This window comes from Carlito syrichta, unplaced genomic scaffold (genome assembly GCF_000164805.1).
Source record: "Carlito syrichta isolate Samal-C Ts95f unplaced genomic scaffold, Tarsius_syrichta-2.0.1 Scaffold75490, whole genome shotgun sequence".
NCBI classification, from domain to species: Eukaryota; Metazoa; Chordata; class Mammalia; order Primates; family Tarsiidae; genus Carlito; species Carlito syrichta.
Genome location: NW_007019586.1, coordinates 104,979 through 125,782, shown reverse-complemented (window position 1 = coordinate 125,782; position 20,804 = coordinate 104,979). Strand labels below are relative to the sequence as shown.

At 42.3% G+C, this 20,804-nt stretch overlaps 1 gene segment (V, D, J or C); it reads right to left on the bottom strand.

Moving 5' to 3' along the window:
* Positions 1 to 494: 494 nt before the first annotated feature.
* The window catches only part of LOC103255681, a 44,900-nt gene continuing 24,590 nt past the window's right edge, over positions 495 to 20,804 (bottom strand). Inside the window, 5 exon segments of the C gene segment in view lie at positions 495 to 752; positions 2,665 to 2,778; positions 3,146 to 3,211; positions 3,789 to 4,067; positions 9,957 to 10,001. Of these exon segments, the coding sequence occupies positions 2,666 to 2,778; positions 3,146 to 3,211; positions 3,789 to 4,067; positions 9,957 to 10,001 (503 nt within the window).

The window sequence follows — 20,804 nt, the reverse complement described above, 5'->3', positions numbered from 1 at the left end:
CTGGAGGGACCTGGCTTATCCATCTAGATTGTCCTAAACCTATTGACTCTTAGTGCTGCTGCCTCCTTTCTCTTGTAGAGCGGTGAAGGCATGATGTGGGAGTTTGCAATTAGTGATGGCAAGGGGAATTGTTGGTGATTGTTGCTCTTTCACTTGTAACCCCTAATAACTCTCCACAGGACACCCCACATAGGGCCTGAGGAAACCACAATAATGGGTAGCCAGGTGCTACCTCCACGGGTGCTGGGCGTCGGGGGAAGTTGTGGCCTTCCCCAGGCAGAGGAGCAGAGATCACGGCCAGATAGAGGGTGCTGCAGGAAGCCTAGAGCTGGGTCCCCAAGGCAGGCGCTGTGTAGGCCTGGGGCTCAGGAAGCTGAGGTGTGATCTGTAAGCTCAGTTTAGCTTTTGGCTGACTCATCTCGAGTTCACAGAGCTAACTTTCCCCCTGCTATGGTTTGTGACAGGTAAACTCAGAGGCGAGGTGCACACAATGCAGTTTAATAAATGCATCAGAGACAGGGGCTGAGAAGAAAGGCAGAACACCTTCAACATCAAAGACCCACACAAAAGAATCAGTGTCCAGGGCTCTCAAACTCTCTGTACGCAGATTGGCAGGCAAAAGACAGTAAAATATTGTTACAGAAAAAGCTAGGGGTCTCATTCCTATCCCTCCCTCCAAAAACACTTGCACGGTGAGTTGCTTGAAGGCAGGGCCCATGTCTTCTTTGTACTCTCAGGACAGTGCCTGAAACCTAGAGGGAGTCAATTTATGTAAATCACTTAACAGAAAGAAGTGCCTTTCCTCTGCTTTTTATTCTGATCATTGCTAATAGATTGGAGAGTATTTAGATGAGATTTTAGAAACCCCATTGCCTGTTCAGAGAGCATTAGGGAGTTCAAATATAATCTCATTTGTGCTGAAACTTTGTCCCCCTCCCTGCCGGCAAAATCTCTAGTGTGGCTGCTGCAGTGAATATAGAGGTTGGGACAAGCCACGGGCAGGGAGGAAGAGGATGATGCTGATCTGGGGCAAATCTAGTGCTCAGTTGAGCAGAGAGTTCTATGCTCACATAAAAGGGTCTCTGCTCTTCTTCCCCCAGGGTCTATTTTCCTCATGAAGAATGGAGCTGGAAACCTGTTGATTCTCACTTTCTGCTTTCTAAAGGTAAAGAAAGTCAAAAGGAATGAAACATCATTTTCGAAGTGTATTAGTTGTAGAAGTGAAGAATAAAGTCCCATATCCTTTTACATTCCTCTATCTCTTTATAACGGAGAATATAAAGCAGTTAGGACCATAAACCCCCCTACTTCCCAGGAAGATAAGATGGGTTTGCTGCTTTCCAAGAAACACTAATTTGGCTAGCAGCCATTTAAATAAAGGCTGTAACAGGTCAACTTGAATCCCTACAAGTTAGAAACCCAGGAAACTGCATCTTTGAAAGCTTTTGTTTTCTTTTATGGAGTGTAGACTTCTTGTACTGATCAGCCTGTAAGTGAAGAAAGTTATGGAATTATAGGCCATCTGGACTGGAGGGGACTGTAGGGATCATGGAGTCTGGAGGTGGGTGGTACGTGCTATGCTGTGCCATAGCAGATATCATGAACCTATCGTGGCACATTTCTCTTCTGCACATAACAAGAGTTCAGCTAGTTCAGCTATCAATGTTGGCATAAGTCACGAAACCCATTTGCTTTCCTTTAGTCATTTTTAACTTCTTAGTTTTACAGATGCAAAAACCCAGGCCCAGAGAGGTGATGCAACTTGGTAAGGTAACATAGTGAGTTAGTGGCAAAGTCAGGGCTGAAATCCAAATCTTCTGACTCCCAGTATAGCACTCTTTTGATCCAGCCTCACTACCTGTGTCTTTGGGACTGTTAGTAAAATAGCCGGACACCTATTTGGGAATGACTGGGTTAATGTTTACAATCTGGATCAGATCAGTCCAGCACTGTAAATCTATGGTTGTTCCTAGAATAGAAACTGGGGCTGGTGAGTATTTGAGGGTGTTGGAGAAGAATTAAGGGGAAGGAGCTTCACAGGCAGACCTAGGCCCTGGCTCAAATTTCATGTATAAGATTCCCTGAAAAGAGAATGCAAGCAAGAGGCAAATAATGGACATTTCAACCCCAGCTTTGTATGCATATTGAGTAGCTCATGGTGGGCTGTCCACTACTAATAGGGGTGCAGGCTCTTTCCAAAGACAGGCTGGTCTTGTGATTAAGGAGTGAGAGATGGTATTTCTTTTACCTAGGCAAAGATAAGTTTAGTTTTCTCTGAATATTCTACAGGGGAAGTTATACTTATGGCCCTGCAAATAACCCATGGTCTCTTGGCCAAATAAGCAACATAGCAGTTAAGGGAGATTAGTTTACCTTATTTAGCTTCTATTTTATCCCTAGAGTGGAGGAAGGGATTATTGGCTGGTATATTAGAAAAATAATTCATTATACTACCTAATGGATTTTGAGTCTGACTTAAAGTGAAAAGATTACAGGAGATCTTTTGTTATGCTGAGTATCTGAGAAAGCCCACCTTATTAATTCTAAATATGTCTCTATTTTCCCTTACCAATGCTTACTGGTTTCTTACCATTTCTAAACCTCTTCTCTCCACGTACAGAATAGTTTGGGTAGAGGTGGGAATAAGAAGCAGCTAATTCTTACCTTAGAAGAAAAATAACTTGGCAGTCAAGAGAAAATTGACAGCAACGCTCTTGGCAAACAGCATTCGTAGCCCCAGTACCGTGAGGGACATCATATTCACTTTCTCGGCATGAACTGTGGTTGAACAAGAGCAAAGAGGGTAACTTCAGGGAGATACTAAATTTCCTTCCAGAAATTGGGCTTACGACGGATGCCATGCCTGCCCCACGTCTGCACAGTTCTTTCTAGCCCGCAAGCCCAGTGTGGTGCCAGACAGCCCTCAGAGACCTCAGGCTGCTGCTCACACCCAGCCAGGCAAGCTTGGGAAACCCAAGCCCACAGCCAGGCAGGGTCTGCTGGGAGAGTCAGAGGCTCACGGGAACCGCTGGACTCAGTATGGTTTTTGTTTTCTTTTGAAATCTGATGCTTTTGGCCCCAGTTGGCAATTGCAGAGTTTGCGTTACACTTCAATGCTGAAGTTGGCCCTTTGATTTGAACTAACCTTTGGGTTTATGGCAGCTCTCTGAAGTTTGCTTCGTGTTTTCAGCTTCTGTTACTTTTAGATTATCTGGAACAAACAGCAGTGGTCAGAGTTATACTGGCAATCAAGAGACTCAAATAATTTTAGGATTTTAAAACTGGAGGAGACTGTAGGCAAGTGAACTGAGGACCAGAGGGTGTGACTTGGTTAAGGTCACACAGCTATTTACACATTCAACATGCTTCCCATTCTAGACATCTTCATTGTACCATGAGGCCAACATCCAGGCATGCCTCTAATATATAGGAAGAACTAGGATTCTTAACCCATGACAGGTTGCGCTGCCCTTTGTTTTGGAATTTAGCACTGGATGAGACTGCACATGGATTTTTAATCCCAGAGTTTAGTAGTAGAACAGTCATTTCTACTGTATGAAAAGTATAGTGGTTTGTGAAGAGGAGAGATGGGCTTTATCTTAGATTCTAGCTTAGGAACACAGAGAATTTCCTTCCCAGTCAACGGCAGGCTATTGTTGGGCCTAGTCCTGTTTCTAGAATGATGCTATATTGAGCATGATCTGTCCACAGTTTACATCTCCAACTTCCCTTTCCCCCAATTTTCGTTCTCCATAACCTCCAGCCCCTTAAAGCTTGATACGACCTACCTGAAGAATTTGTCTTCGGCTCAAAGTCAGTGGAGTGCACAGTTTCACTGTTGTGTTGAACTGAACATGTCACTGAATTTGAATCTTGATACTGACCAAGCTTAACAGCACTGTACTTTCCACTGGGAGAGACGACAATAGCAGGGTCAAATTCTACTATCTTCATGGATGACTTGAGACTTATGGTTACATCCTTGGGGTAGAAGTCCTTCACCAGACAAGCAACATTTGTTCCATTTTTCATGACAAAAACAGATGGTTTGGTAGGAGGTTGATTTTCTGCAAATATAATCAACTTGTTTTGTGAGATGATTATCCACAACTTTGTGAGAGTCAAACAGTGGTGATTACCTCAATTACCCTGGGGCTAAACACTATAACCCAGACCTCCATGTGTCCTTTAGTGATCTGGGTTTGTTAGCAACTCCATGACAAGATGGCCAAGGGGAGCAGAATTGAAAGGCATTTTGACTTCTAGTTAAGGAGCTGCTAAGAGATAAGGCTGCAAGCAGAAACAGAAAATAACCACTACAAAGAAGTTTCTGGATATCTGGGTTTCGATTATCTATGTGTTATTAATCAATCCCCTAGACATTCTGGGTCAGGCTGAATATCTGTCTGCATCAGTTGGTTTATTTTAAATGCATGAGCCCTTGGAGGGGGATCAGGGCAAGTCCTCATGCTTTGCATTATCAATTAAAGAATTAAGGGTCTCAGGAAGACTGCATAACTGGCTCAAACGCTCTGAGGATGGCAGTGTTGGGGTCACTGCAGTGTGTCATCCCTATTTTATGGACTTAAAGGGTTCTGCTGAGATGGTACATATCTGCCTTTAGATGAATATTCATTCTTTTATAAGGGACTGAATACTGTATAGTTTCCTTTGAATCTTTAATCAGAGAATGACAACTATCATTCCCAGGAAATCTTTTTAGACGTAAAACTAGTTTAAGCTCATTTCTTCTTGTTTTATTTTAAGAGAGGCAGTTGGAATGCGCGTCCCAGTAAGTGGGTTCCTTCGTAGCCTTCTCTTCTTTCATGCTCACCTTGGACTATCATCTGTCTACTCTGTATATGTATTCTTTCATTAAAACCAAAGTTCTCGAAGCTTTGAGAGAAGTAGTAATGATTCTTTTACACTATGCCTTATTGAAGTTTTGGAATTGTGATACATTTTGTGTCCATGGAGACTTGGATTCTTAGGCTCTCTTCAAATAACTGCTAAAAAAAAACACCCCTAATAATATCTGAAATCAGGAAAGACAACCAACCTGTGAATGGCGATCTGAATATATTTTCAGTCCTGAGTTTAGTAGTTGATTTTTCAATATTAATTGCTCCTATAAATACGGTTCTTAGTAGTTAAAACTTAGGTGAGTTTGATTTCCTGATATCAAATGAAAAATATTTTGAATTCTAGTGTACTTTCATCTATTATGGTCTGCAATCAAGACATGAGGTATTGCTGAGCCATAAGTCGGTAATGAATGTACCCATGGAAAATAAATAATTTTTCTAGTGCTTTACCCTGAATCTGGATTTGTGAGGCTCATGGAAGTAGAGTCGCAGTAAACTCAATTGGTTATATCTGGATGAGAGGGAGTAAATGCTAGTCAGGAAGTTCCTGCTGATCAAAACTTTGTGAAGGGACTAAGGCTAATCAGGGCTTTCCTAGGTAATCAATTCAGAGAAGCCCTTTTATCACTACCATCCCAATTCTCCATCTCTTCTCTGTTGAGAAGCTCAGCCAAAAGACTGATGCTGTTCCAGTCGCTCCTGGTAGGAAACTCATTCCTAAGAATCTGCTTCCTCTCGTATTTGGGGTTTTTTAGTTCTAGACGAGGGAAGATTGGGAATTTTTCAAAGGGCTTTCCTGGAACCTGCTTTCAGCCTGCGTGAGAAAACCTTCTGTTTTGTTTCCTTGCATAGCTGAAGCTACTGATAACAGAAACTGATAACCCTAGCACTAACGGCAGGAAAACCACATGTGTTGCTCACTCACCTCCCTTCATAACTGTGGTATCTCTTGCTCGCCATCCTGACTTTGGTGTGAGATGTATTCTGGCTGACTTTCAAAGGAGTTATGAATTAAAAGTTAAACTTGTCCATAAGAGAAAAACAACCCTATCTCCTTGTTTAGTTAGTTAGTTAGTAACCCTATCTCCTTGTCCATAAGAGAAAAACAACCCTATCTCCTGATTTAGTTGAACAAAGAAGGCTTTCTGGGATTTTAAAATCTAAATTCATCAGGCAGTTTCAATGATCACTTTGGATTGGGGAGACTAGGTCTGAATAATTTGAACAATGTAATATAGCTGACAACACAGATGTCTGAAGAAGGTCATGCACTTATGATATTCAGCTCTGAATCTATTAGTTGGCGTTTCAGATAAAGCATAATGCATTGATGTGGTAAAACGTTTTTCTCAGATCCACTGTCCAAATTAATGTCTACATGTTCAAAACAGTTGTTTAAAAGAACACTGTTTTAACTAATCCATTCATTGCTATCTTGGTATTTGATTGAATTAGACTTAAAAAAAAAAAGAATTGCATTCCATATAGTTACCATATGCATCCTAGCCTATTTTATATTTGACTTAAACCCAAATCTGAAGTCATATAAAACCAAAGTCCAAAATTTAAATTAGAGTTTTAGATTGAATGACTTATCTTTTGAGAATTTTCACTCTTCTTGGTCCACAAATGTAATTACATTTCAATATGTGTTTCAAGTGCTATTTGTTTGGACAGTTGTTTATTTTCAGATTTTCTTTTTTTATGAACCCCAGTACAATGCTAAAGTTATAAGCTGGTAAACAATACAAAAAGAAGTGTATATTCTTCCCAAACAATCTTTCTTAATTTGTAAACTTAGAAATCATCCATGTTTTGGATTCACATGGAGTCCTATTGATCTCCCAAGAATTGCAACATCTATCATAAAACATCACTCAGAATTTCAAGACTTCCTGCCAATATGGGATTTAACTTAAACCCTGAAATAAAAGTTTGTTCTACCTGATTACTCTGACCATGCCAACCCTTTCCCCAGAATCTTCCTAGCTTCAGAACATTTGTTTTCAGTTTGTAATGAGGCAGCTTAACCAAAGAGGTATGTATGTAAGGATGAAACAGCTTCCTGAGGAAGTATGGTCGAAGTATCCCTGTCACTGTCTCTCCTGCACCTGAATGCTCCAGCCCTTCTAGATTTCTTTGTGCTTTCTGGGCTGTGCTGAAGATTCCTGAAATAAGTGGGAGCTACAGTTTAAATATACGGTGTGTGTGTCTGAGTGTGAGTCTCACTCTTTCACACATGTGGGAGTGCAGTGGCACACTCATGGCCACCGCAGCCTTGACCTGCTGGCTTCAGTCGATCCTCCTGTCTGTTTTCCAACTAGGTAGAACCACAGGCATGCAACACCACTAATTTTTTAAAAAATGTATTGTAGAGACGAAGTCTTGCTAAATTGCCCAGGCTGGTCTTGGACCTCTGGGCTCAGACAATCCTCTCACCTCTGCCTCCCAAAGTGCTGGGATTACAGGAGTGAGTCACCATGCCCTGCTCTACAGTGTGTATTTAAAAAAATAAAAGTAGTTACAGAGCTTCTTCAGTGACTCAGTCTAGTGTCTTTGCTCTGGTCCACCTCACATCTGCTCTATCCCATCTCCCCATTACAATTTCATCTACTAGTTATAATTTGTAATGCAAACTGGATGATGGCCTCCATCCCAGCACTCAAATTATCCCTTGAAACATAGAAAAAAGATCAACTCACGGGGCTCCACGAAGAGTTTGATGCCAGTTCCAAAAAAACATCTGTCGGGTGTCCCAGGAGCACATTGTGAAGCTGCCTCACAGGTAACCAGCCTGATGCTGGCCCTAGGGCTTCTGCTGAAACATCTGTGCCTTGCCTCCTCAGCCTCATGTCTCAGCCTAGAGACCCCACAGCTCAGAGAACTACAAAGCTGCCCTTCATGAGACTAGGGGGCTGAGTACACAGAGTTTCTGTTCCCTTTGAAGCTAATAATAGTCGAACTGCTAGACAGAGATAAGAGCATGAAGTCTCCATCCAAGAGATACTCGGACAGGACTGAGACAGAGCAAGAGGGTGACAAGTGACCGATAGCTGCCCTCAAGGTGGAAGATTGGGCTCCCAGTTTATTGGGAGGGCTCTCCAAGAAAAAAAACAGTAGTTTGTGGGTAGAGATGGGGCACTGAATGCTAACATTTCTTACAATGAATGTTAGGTTGAGAAGAGGGGGGTTTAGAAACAGGTTCCAATCTCATACTTTGGTTCCCTTCTCTTGGGTTATAAGTGCTGCGTTTTGATTAGAAACTTAATTTCCCCTCATCATTCAAACTCAGTCTCACAATAATAACAAATTTGCTTTCTAACTCCCTGAGCCCAGGAAAAGGCTTTCCAGGGCCTGAGGGTTGAACAAGAAATTGGTTGCCATTGGGGAAGCCCATTGGTGCTGGGTGTCACGGATTCAGGTCAGAGAAGCCAGTACTTGCTTTGGGTTGATTATTTTTGTTTTATAATTTCTTCTGACTCTGGATCCAGATGCAAGTCTCAGGAGTATCGAGTAATCACATGAACTAGAACCCAAAGACCATATGAATTAATCTGTCTCATCACCAAAAATCAAGAACCTAGGGCGAGAGCCAGGCAAAAGAGAATGACAGTTGTGTAGGGCTATTATTCACTGTAAAAACTTTAAGGACGAGAGTCTTGATTGGAAATTCTCACATCCTCTACCTGAGCTTCACATCATCATATTACAATCCGTCATTGCAGGAGAAGAAAACCAAAGAAGCAAATTGAGTGTCTTTGGGGAGCGTGGTCAGCGTCCTGGCAGAGGGGCTAACCATCCATTTCATCAATTTCCTTCTTCCTGAAGACTCCCAAAGGCACAGCCTCAAAGATTTGATTCTAACACTGTAGATAATTCCAAATTTCAAGTGGAAATGATTTAAAGGGAAAATGAAACACAATACTTTTTGCTCAGACGCAATTTGCTAAACATCAATCAGACAGCCATCAGCTACTATTTCCCTCCTTTTCATTGCTTTAGTCTCTCTCCCCTCAAAGATAAGAACACTCATCAAATTCCACTATTTCCCTGGCAGCAATAGGCATTGAAGAACGCCTGTAAGCTGATATTATCCCTGAGAGGCAGAGACCATGTTGACAGTACCAGTCACTTTTAGGACCGTCAGATAGCCCCACCACTTTCATGTACCTTTTCCCACTTGTTTTTATTTTCTCTGAATCAACAAGATCAATATCTAACCATGTAAGAGGTAAGGCCTGCCTCACTAGACTTGGCATTTTGGAAGGTGCCTGAAAGACTAACATTTTCTGGACTGTTCCCAGTGACAGTTGGTAGCTTATCCAAACTACCTGCATACAGATATACAACTTGATTTTCAAATGCTGGAGCAGTGGACAGTATCTCTCGTAGAGTACCATGACTTCTCTATTGTCATTAAGTTGGTGGCTGCATTTCTACATTGGATAAGGGTTCCTAAACCCTTGTGTGGAGTCCCCAGATTCAAGGCTACGAGGGGAGGGAGCACATAACTGCTCTCAGTAAGCCCAGGCTAGTATGGGACCTTGAGGACCATTTAATCTAGGCCAGTCATGTTATTTTAATGGAAATTCTCAGAAAAAGGCAACAAAGATGAGACTGGATTCTTGTCATCTGAGAGAGAGAGAGAGAGCGAGGGAGAGAGAGAGAGGATTCTCTTGATTTAACGACTACTTCTTTCATAACATTTTTTCTTTCTAACTCTCCCTTTTCCTATACCATGACCATGACTCTTATCCCTCATAAATAGTGGAGAGACCTTCCTCATCTGGAACTTGCCTTTTCCCTAGTCCTAGGGAAACCTGACCCAGGGTTTTTTGTTTTTTTTTTTTGGTAGTTGTAAAATACTTATCAATACTAAGCCTCAGAACAGAGTTTTCAAACATATACATAATGCTTTCTTAAGAGAAATTTGATGTATTTGCTTCCAAATTTTACCCCTACTCTTTGCAACAAACAGTGGGTTTCCCATTCAGAACCTCCTGACTTCCCAAGAAGCCCCAATCCTTTAGAAATACTCTACAACTCTAAGGAAATATTGCACACTGAGCTGTAGTAAAATGCATAACTTACTTGGTTCCACGATGAGTTGAGTCCCTCTTCCAAAGAAGAGCTGTGCTGTAAAAGCACTACCCTAGGAATCTTTACAAAAAACCCTCACTACCTATTTGCCTCCCTCAGTCTAGTTCATCTGAGTGGAAGAGGGTGGGAGGAGCAGAATGGGTGTAACACAAAACTGGCACACAGAGCTTTGCAAGGATTTCTGAGATCTGAGCATTTCATTTTGGCAGATTTTTGAGACTTGTTATATTCTGAGTGTTGACATTGAGAAAGTTTCTAGGGTTTTTTGCTATTATCTCCTCAACCCACCATCTCCTACCCCTGGATTTTACTTCAGGGTCATATTTTTCACATAATTTGCTGAGAATTGCCAAATGGCCATTGTCAGCAGAAACTTAACTGTAAGGCTCAAGTAAATCAATCCAACAGGACCGTGTCTTAGAGGTGGTAGGATATGACAGATGGAGCAAGTAACCTGATGAAAAAAGGGTCATAATAATCACAGATGACTACCATTTGTATAAATATCTTTCCGTTTAGCAAACAGTTGGTGTCTATACTACCTCCACAAACGTTATTGTAATAAAATGTCATGGGGTAATATTATTAGATCCATCTTGCAGATGAAGTCACAGAAACTAAAAGTGGTTAAATGAGTGGTTAAGCTGGGCCTTACTCTTAGGTCTCTGGACTCTTGTTTCCACAAGTTGAATCAGAGTAATAGATAATAGGTCTGGAAGGAGGCTCAGCTGTCACTTTTCCAAACCTCTGTGGTCACGCAAGGGTTAATTAATAGATGCACAAGGAGAGTTTTGTTTCACTTTCCAGTATTTTCCATTAAGCCACAGGATTCCTACTGGGTCATAGGACATTCACACCTTTGGATTTCCTTTCTTTTCCTAACAAGTTGTCCCTAAGAATTGGGCTGGAGGATAATGGGAATCATAGTGGGCTAGGGCTAGAAGACACCTTGAGAATCCTTCAGTCTAATTACAGGGAAAGTAGAGTTCAGTGAAGTCAAGTCACGAGTTCATGAGTCAAGGAGAAGGACTGGAAGTTGGTCTCTGAGTCACCGGATTAGTGTGCTCCTCATTTTACATCACGTCCACCACCAAGAAGGTTGTAGTGTGTATCTGCTCATGGTCATGGCCTAGATCTGTACATGGTGGAAGCATAGATGTTGAGTAAGCTGCTTCTCTAGAGTTAGTCAGGAAGAGGGAGGGCACTGGAGACTCCCTAGGAAGGACAGTGGATAAATAAGGCCAACTGAAGCACATACCTCATCCTGAATTTTATCAGAAACTCAGTCCCTGTTCCTCAAGCCACCCCTTGCTAAATTACCTGCTGGAGAATTTTTTCAGCAACCTGAGAACTGTTTCCCAATCTCGTGACTTAGGAAAATATTTTACAGAGATAGTTGCCAAACACAGTGGTCATTGGAAGGAAAAGTGAGTTACTTCGCATGCTTCTACCTCAAGATGGGTTCCTTTGCCAAAGATCAGTGGATTGGCACAGCTGATAAGCCTAATCCAAAAGCCACTTTGCTTTTCTCTTTAGGTTGCCAAGTCATGTGATATCCATCAAATGCGATTTTCTGTCCCATTCGGCCTAAACTCTTGTCTACTCAGTCTTAAGTATTGGCTGTCCCTCAGGATAGAGTAGAAGGTAACTCCAGTGTCAGATAGAAACCCAAGCTGTTGCCCATTTTGCAATCTGACAGAACTTGTGCTCTGGATGAGAGAGAATGAATGTAGACTGCAAGAGAGTTTCTTTGATTTGATCAGGAGTAAAGAAAGGTAGGATGTTGGTTACAGAGTGGTGGTTCTCAGCCTTGGGGCTACACTTACGTGGGTCAAAGATGTGGTGGCCGATGTACACCACTCATTCCAACCATTTAGGGGAATTCCATTCTATATCCAAGAGTTTTGCATCATTGTCAAGTTTTGTGCAGAAGCCAGACTTCTTAGCACAAAATAGAATTGGATTCTTCACTCCATTTTAATAGCATGGTCATGAATACCAAATTTTAGCAAGCTTTAATGACACAGTCACACTTAGAAGTGACAGTTAAATTAGTTTCTGTCATATGTAAAAATTAGAGTCTATGAGATTGCCTGTATGTCACTCATAAAAACCAAGAAGGGAATATGCATTTTCAAATCAGCTTACAACCCATGAAGGACTGCAGATCATACTTTGAGAATCATTAACATGAAGGGTAGTTCTTAGCTGTGGTGAAGTAGAAAGAAGGCACAAGATCCAAAATCTAGTTGGTTTTTTTTGGACTCTGTTTCTTTCCAAGTTCATAATCTTGACCAAGTCCTTAAACTTACTGAGTTTTATCTGCCTTTTTTATAGAATGAGGATAATACCTTCTGTATTGGTAGGTTGTAAGATTAAATGAAAGAGCATATAGAAGGTATCTGCAAACTAGAGAGCCTCGATGTAATTATTAGGGCTAGACTTAGAGAAAATAAGTTTTACTGAAAGCAAGGGGGATATAACTTCACTGAGAGTAGAGTTCTCAGGAGGAAGGGTTGCTGGGAGGGGTTGCTGAGAGAGAACAGAAGCCTAGTTTTTGGTGTTCTGTGAGATGAGGAGGGTGCCCACACTTCAGGGCCATGGATGAGGACTGGAACCCAGGTTTCTGTCTCCCTGGCTCTTTTCTCTAGGTCAGCTGTGACCTCTATTCCATTCTCTAATCTTACCTCTCGAATCCAAAAGCAGAAGTTCTTACAGTGTCCTGCAAGCTACCCCCTCCCTAGGCCCGTCACCAATCCGACTTCATTTTCTAATTCTCTCCCCATCCCTCACTCCCTCCATCCAATATGCCTTCCTTACTATTCTTCACGCACCCCAGGCAACCCTGTGTTTCCTCTGCCTGAACATGTCCTTCCTCCAGATGTCTGCATGGTTTGCTCAGCCTCCTCTTCGGGTCTCTGCTCAGCTGTCACCTTTCCAGTGAAGCCTTCTGCGGCTCCTCTGTTTAGAATTGCACACTGCTCCCTCTCTCCAGTCCTCCTTATTCTCCTCCCCTGCTTTATTTTTCTTTGCAGGGCTTATTACCACTAGAGTACATATCTTTTATTTATTTATTTAGTTTACCATCTGACTTTTGCCATCAGAAAGCAAACTTCAATGTGGCATGAATTTCTGTCTGTTTTGTTCATGCTCATTCTGGAGGCACCCAGAATAGTGCTTGGCACATAATGACAACACTTGTCACAGGTTGAGAGATGGTACTTAGACTTGGTGCTACAGGTTCCCAGCTCGCTTCTGTTACTATTTCCTTTTGCCTTACACCACAGCTGACTTTTCCTCCGATTCATTCATTCACTTATTCACCCATCCAACAAACACTTGCTTCGTGCCGTCAATGTATTTGTAGATACAGTAAGAAACAACTCAAAGTCCTTATTCTCACAGAGCAAGGGAGACAGGCAGTAAATGAGCACCAGGATTTCAGGTGGACCTGAGGGTTATAAATAATAAAGCAGGGAAAAGGGTCTTCAGAATGACGGGGGGCGGGGAGGGGGTTGCTTGGGAAAGGCCTCAACGGAGACGTCTGAGTAGAGACCTAGACGAAGAGAGGAGGGAGAAAGCTATATGGGTTCCTGGGAGAAAATAGCTCCAGGTAGAAGGATCTGCAGGCGTGAAGGTTCTGTTCTGGGAGAGGCTCACCAGGAGTGAGAGGGAATGCTAAAGATGCCAGGCCAAGGGCCAGTGGGCTGGGAGGAAGAAGAAGTCATCTCTTGGCATTTGGGAAACAGGTTGATGAGCCCAGAATTTTGTGAACTCCTCTTTCTTGGGGGAAAAGGGTGATGCTGTGGTCATCATCTGGACCTTTCTGTTTTTAGGGACCCTCAGTCTCCAGGGGTGTAATGTGGGCCTCACCTGACGCCTCCTGGGGAAGAAGAATGCCTCTTTGGGCAACTAGTTTTGGTGTGGGCACAGAAGCTCTTCCTGGGTGAGGGTTGTGTTGGGGATGGTGCTGGAAGGGAAGTAGTACAACTGTTGTTTCAGAGTCAGCTTGGAAAGGAGCTCATGAGATGCCTGAGGTGGAGGCTGGGCCATGCAGGAAAAGCCTCTACATGTACCTTAGCTGAGCTGCAGCCCCTGCAGAAGAGCAGAGTTCTTAAGAGCACAGATCCTGCAATCAGATAGATGATTCAAATTATGACTTTGCTGAGCTGTGTGATGTTGGGGAGCCCCTCTGAGATTCAGTTTCCTGACCTGTAAAATGCAAGTAATGGTATCTAATTCCGCATGATCATTGTGAGACTAGAAGAAAACCACCTTCATTAAAGTGCCTAGTCCAGTGGTCTGATAAATGGTAGGCCCTCAGAAAGTGGAAGTTGGCATAATGATGGCATATAGTAATAGGTAATGCTCCAAGTGGCTCACTTCCATGCAGATGTTCCTGGCCACCGTGGTTCTTTTCTAAGCCTCTGCCACCATCACTGCAGAAGCATGTATTTATATTGCTTTACATTTACTGTTTAGTCCTGTTCTCTGGTTCTGATTTATGAAGCTAAGTGGTGTCCCCAGGCTTATTCTATCCAGAGGGCTAAAATGTGTGGTGGGATCTGCAGCAGTGGGTTGGTAGAGACCTGTTCTGTTAGTTTTGTGCTACCCGGGAGCCCTACAAGTAAGAACTTGAAAGAAACTCCTGAGGAAAGAAAGTCTCAAAGGACTTCTGAGAAGATAAAGGCCCTGGGTTTGCAGTGCTGCCTCTTTAAACCAATATTAGTTGGCTAAAAAAGGAAGGCACTGTTCAAAGACCTGGGTCCTGCCCCCTCTGGATGCCCCTCATTTTTTCACTTCAAAGGATGATGGCAGGCACTGGTTCAGTGTTTCCCAAACTTCAATCAATCACATCTCCTTTTGTTTTCTTTTTGTCATATCCATCTGTCATAATTTGCTTAATATTTAAAAAAAAGTATTCATTTTTAACTTAAAATATAATTAGGGAAATTTAAAGTTACATGGGTTTGATGACCTAGTTATACTGTGCTGATAACCGTTAAAAAGATAGAGTCACTAAAATGAAAAGAAAATCTGTGAACCATCTAAATTCAAGTGCTATGTACTCCACACGTAGGAAAATACTGGACCAAGTAACTCAGTAAACGGGGGAACTTAATTCATTAGGAAAGGACTTGGTGAGCAAAGGGAAATTAGGGAAATCAATCATTAGATTTGTCTTTTTTTTTTTTTTTTTTTAGAAAGACCTAGTTGAATCCAAATGTCACTTAAAGGACACAAAAGACGCCTTCTGTGTTGAGCACAATCCTTTAACAACTTTAGCATCGATCCTTTCATACCAGTTAATTAGTAAGTGTGGATAAAATATTATTTTAGTGAGAAGTTTTAAAGGCAAGGTCCTGAATTAGCTGAATTTTCAAAATCTTACTAAGATTTAGTTTTTTAAAACAGTTGAAATATCTCTGCTCTGACTCCGCTGGCACAGTTTTGGGTGTCTCTCTTTTCTGGAGGCAAAGCCACTGCCCCTCTCCTTCTCGCAGTGTCTGAGGTCCAGGGATGTTCCTGCTCATCCTTCCCCTTCCTTGGTCTCCTTTTAGTCTCCTCGGCACACACCTGTCCCCATTTAGTCTCTGAGAGGAGCTCACCCCATCACACTCTTCCATTTTATCTGTAGAGTCTTTTTTTAAAAAAAATATTGGAAAACAGATTGAATGCCAAAGCCGTAGGGCAGGACATACTGGTTTTTTTTTTTTTAATTTAGTAGCCAGTTGGGCAGATTTGGGGCCACTGATGCCTATTGCTACACTTCACTAGGACCTTTGAAATGGGTTTATTTCATCCTCTGGCTTAAGATTAATATGCACTATCTAACTGGAAGCTGCTGCCAGGTGGCGACTACTGTCTTTATTTTTTTAACCAAGACATAGTTGAATCCAAATGTCACTTAAAGTTGCCTTCTGTGTTTAACATGATCCTTTAACAACTTTAGCATTGTTTGATGCCTACCAGTTAATTAATGAGTGGTACCCTATCCTCTTTGTGAAGATGAACTCTATGGGTCCTTAGGGGACCTCTCCTGGCATTTCTGAGTTGGAAGCATTGCACATTCACTTTGTTCTGCTTGGAATCTGGTCTCAGTGGGAATCAGAATTTTCCATATTTCTCACTAGTAACCTAGTTTCCATTTACAGCTCAAACAATTAGAAACAAATGTCTGGAACAGGTTCTTTTCCTCTAAAGAGAAATAAAACAACTCCAGTGACTACTTGCTCTGGCCTCACCCTCCATGCCCAGGAGATAGATTCAGTTCTGAGCACTCCCAGGAGCATGTGTTTGGCCTCAGGAAGGTCAGAATTGTTTATGTCTGGAATTTCCTTGATAGAATCAACTGGACTCAGGTCAGCCTCATTCTGGGTCAGTTCTGCTTGGGGAGTTGGGGCTGGTTTCTACAGACTGATTTGGATCCCATGAACTGGACAGAATTCCCTCAGTTTCCTCTGAGCTGAATGGGTTCCTTCACATCCCTCAAAGTCTATTTTTTTTTTTTTTTTTACAAATATCTCCTCCTCCCCAGTTCCTGTGGAGGGGATTAATGATAGTCCAACTCTTCCCAGGAGTCCTCCTCAACACTACATCGGTGCTATTTTTTTTTTAACCCATATCTCATTTCCCAATATTTCTGCCTCCTTAGCTAGAGGATGACTTAACCTCAAAGTTCAGACAAATAAATGAGTTACTTACTTGGCTCCACAGTCACACGGGTTCCTTTTCCAAAGATGAGTTTTTCTGTATCACAGCACTTGAGGGCGTTCCAAAAACCTCAGCAGTGCTCCCACCTCCCTGTCTTCTTCTTATTAGGACTGAAGGGCCTTTAGGGCTTGGCTCCTTGAAAGATGGCACTTGTTGCTTATCCAGCTGGTTCATGATGATTCAGTCAACTGCAGATAGAGATAGACTTGCTTTTAGCACATATTCCTAAGGTGGACCAGCACCGTACACTTTATGAAGTGTTCTGAACTGCTGCCTTCTGTTGTTTTAAATTGTTTTTGTTTCCCAGACCCACACCTAACTTTCCATCTCAGCAAGTTGGCACCTTCAAGGTATGGGTCTTGCATCCATGACTACTCCACGGTCAAGGCCCTCCACGGTCAGTGCTGCTTTAAAGGGAGATAATATGTGGCGCAATAAGAGAAACCAGAGTGGTAATTTAAAGAACAGTCAGTTTTAGTATGAGCAACTGTGGCTGGTGATTGCCTCCAAACAAATCAATCTCTCTTCAAATCCATCTTCCCAAACTGCAAAACAAAGCACTTGGGTGAATCTCTCTAGGGACTTGGATTTAGAAATTCCGTATGAGGTGACTTATATAACTCTCTTTTGCAATAGAATCAACATGAAAGCAAGACAAGAATAGTTTTTTAAAGAACACCTTGTTGTATTCCCCAAATGTGCTGTAAGAAAATGTTGGCATGCAAGTGTCACTCAAGAGAGAACAGCAGCGAGTGAGAGGCCATCAGCTGAGGGTCATCTCCCTGGTCCAGTCAACTTCCTGGCATTCCTTCTGGGCCACAGTGCAAGGAGGGAAGCTGTCTGCTGTGCTCATCCCTGGGGCATTGGACTCAGGCTGAGGATTGCCCAAGGAAATGGCACCTTTTCCCCTGTAGTTTTTGTACAGGTCTCTGTGGGTTTTGTAGCACTGTGCGTATCCCCCCAGTCACAGTGCTACAGAGCTTTACAAAAACCTCCCCTTGGTTTGATACTATGTGGCCTCTGAGAACCTGGAGGCAGATGTTTTCTCCAAGTCAAACTCTGGCAAGATCAAAGGATTTTGGCAGTTAGGTCAGTCCAGGCTGGCTCAGGTGCTTCTGTCTGAGGCTCTTCTGCTCTGCTGACTAGATCTGCCCTGGGGTTTATGACTAGAATGGACTTTTAGAAATCATCACGTCCACTCCCATTTGTGTTTTCTGGCCAGTCTGCCCTCAAATGGTCTCTCACTGTGGAGTTTGTCAGATACTTAAATGTCTCATGTGGATTCTACACGCTGTGGGTTAGGCAGAAAAATGTTTGTGGTCAATGTAATTTCTCCTGTCACCTGCTAAGTTTCTGAGTCACCTCTGCCTGCCCTGCTTTACACTTGGATGGTGTTATACAGTTTATAAAGGGCTTTCATGTACATTTAAATTGTATCTTATCCACTGACCTACCAGTTGCTAAATTCAGGGCCAGTAGCGCATAAGGTACTTTGTGCAATTTAGAAAAGGTGACCCTCCTGAACAAAGAGACAGCCCCTTGGGTTCAAGTCTGGCAAGCAGCACTTTTGTATGCTTTATAAAAGGCATCCCTTTCTCAAGATGATGTGCCCTGTACAAGGGTCTTGGCTGGCGGCAGTGCACACATTGAATTTTAGCCCCACTTGTTGTCTCAGCTATGCACCCTTGTTCAAGACACAACCTGGGTAACTGAAGGCAGCAGCTCTGGCCAAATACATTTGATGACTTTTAATATAGCCTTGCTTGACCTCTGATTTTTGACCCAGTCGTTTCCTTCTCAAAAACTTTCCTTGGGGCTCTCAAGACACTGGTCTTGTTTGCCTTTGATCTCTGTTTCTATCACTGTGAAAACAAAGCAATATGATCGACACAGCGAAAGTGACCTCATTGAAGTTAGCTGTGAAAGGAGAATATGAGTTTTGTTGTTGTGTGTCAACAGGAAATAGAATTTTTAAAAGGTTGATCTTCATACTTTCCCTGGAGATCTTATCCAAATCCATGGTTTGATTTAACTATCACTATTTCATGTATGACTTTTGTGATGACTTCTTACCCTACATGCAACTGGATCCCTGTTCCATAAACTCCAGGCAGCTTTATCTCTATATATGAAATCTAGCATTCTTTTGCTGATGAAAAAAAAATAAATAAAAAGACCAAATAGGAAAGATAAAAAGAAGAAATGTTATGGCCTCAATAACAGACAATGTAATGGGATGGCATGGGGCCAAAATCCTCATGAGGAGAACCAGACATAACTAAAGAACTGTGATTTGGACTCTTGAGCATAGGTGACTGTACCTACTAGTCTTTGGAATGGCAACAGGTAGGTAGTTACTGTGTTGAAAGGTAAGCTAAGTGTCTGACTAACCCACATGAGGCTCATTGACTTGCTTCTAGTGCTGGTGAACAGACTTTCCGAAGAAGCAGCTGTCAGAAACTGGTCTGAATACAACTGGTTGTAGGAAATAAAAAGTTGGGGGCCCTGATGAGAATGCAGCTGTTGTGGTTCCCAACTCTTCATTTCCTCCCGATCACAGAAGAACATATCCAGTTTCTTTGCCACATGACTTCTATAGGCAGAATATATGTCCTACACTACACTCCGGATTCATCACATTAGGGATTCATCAAGCTCTGATCCACAGAATATGAGCGGAAGTGACAGGGTGCTGACTCTATGTGGAGGCTCCAAGAGGCATCACATTGTGGGCTTCCACAAACACCCTTGAACCTTTGTTCCCTGAGATGGGGAGAGCATGCTCCAGGGAGTCAATGGTGCTTCAGCCTGGGTCCTAGAATGAAGACACATAGAACTGACCTGAATCCAACCCACCTCTTGAAGCCAAGACCAGCTAGCCTGCAGACCAGTGAGCACATATGATATATGCTTGCTATTGTAAGCAATTGAAATTTTGGGGCTGTTTGTTATAGACTATAATCATAACATAAATAGTTGATTAGTATAGGTGGTGAGTCTTGGGAGAACCCTAGCTTTCATATGCTTTTAACTCTATAGCTCTGGCTATTATGAAATTACATGCTTAAAATTTTTGGTGGCTTCCCATTATCTTCAGGATAAAGCAGAATGAAACACAAGGACTTGACTTTCTTGCTCCCTTAAACTCAGTTGCATTTGAATTACTTGCTTCCTGAATGCTTTTTGGTCTTTTATATAAATGCCCTTTCCTTCTTCTATCCCCCATTGGAGCCCGGCCTGCCTCCTTAAATCCTCTTCATTTTCCAGATCTTAGATTAGCTGTTGCCTTCCCTGGGAAGTCCTCAATGACTATGCCAGACTGATCTGAGATATTCTTTGAATTTTCATGGCATCCTGTGCTTATCTCTATCACTGCACTCAAAACCCTTTCCCCTTTCCTTCATTAGGGCAAGACTCTTGAGGGAAAGGATCTGTCTTTTTCATCTTAGTATATATACCCTGTGTCAGCACAGAGCCTGCCTCAGTGGGTGCTTTCGAATGCATTTTAAGGATGAGGTATTTTAAGTTCAGAGGAGATAAGCTAGTAGGTGGTGGAACCATGGCCAGATCTTCCCAATTCCTAGTCCCTTCCTCACTCTCTGGCCCCAGGCTGCCTTATGGAATACTACCCTGCATTTGGTTAAGGGTACACAGCACATTAGTTGTAAACACATTGATTTTTTCTTTATTTTTAAAATTTTATTTTATTATGGGAATGTGGGGGTACAAGTGAGGATCAACTACCTAAGTAGGCTGCATTCAGGTGAGGTTTGGGCTTCTAACTGGTCCTCATTCCCCCTGGTAATGACCCAAGTACCCTTTGTGTAAACACATTGATTTTTAACATTAGTCTGAGTTAAGCATCATTGGAAAGATTAACTTGTTGTGAATTGCTCTGTACTACATAATATATGCTAAAACCAAACAGAAGTGAGTTTCATGTTGTCTATGTATATTGAGTATTCAAACCACATTTTCTTCCACTAACATGGGTAATCAAAGATCAATTGCATCTCTGGAGAGGAATCCTAGAATGTCACAGCTGGAAGACACTTCAAAGATTATATATTCTCTCCCCTGGGTTTGCAGATGAGAGTGTTTAGAAAGATCCAGAGGGGTTTCACA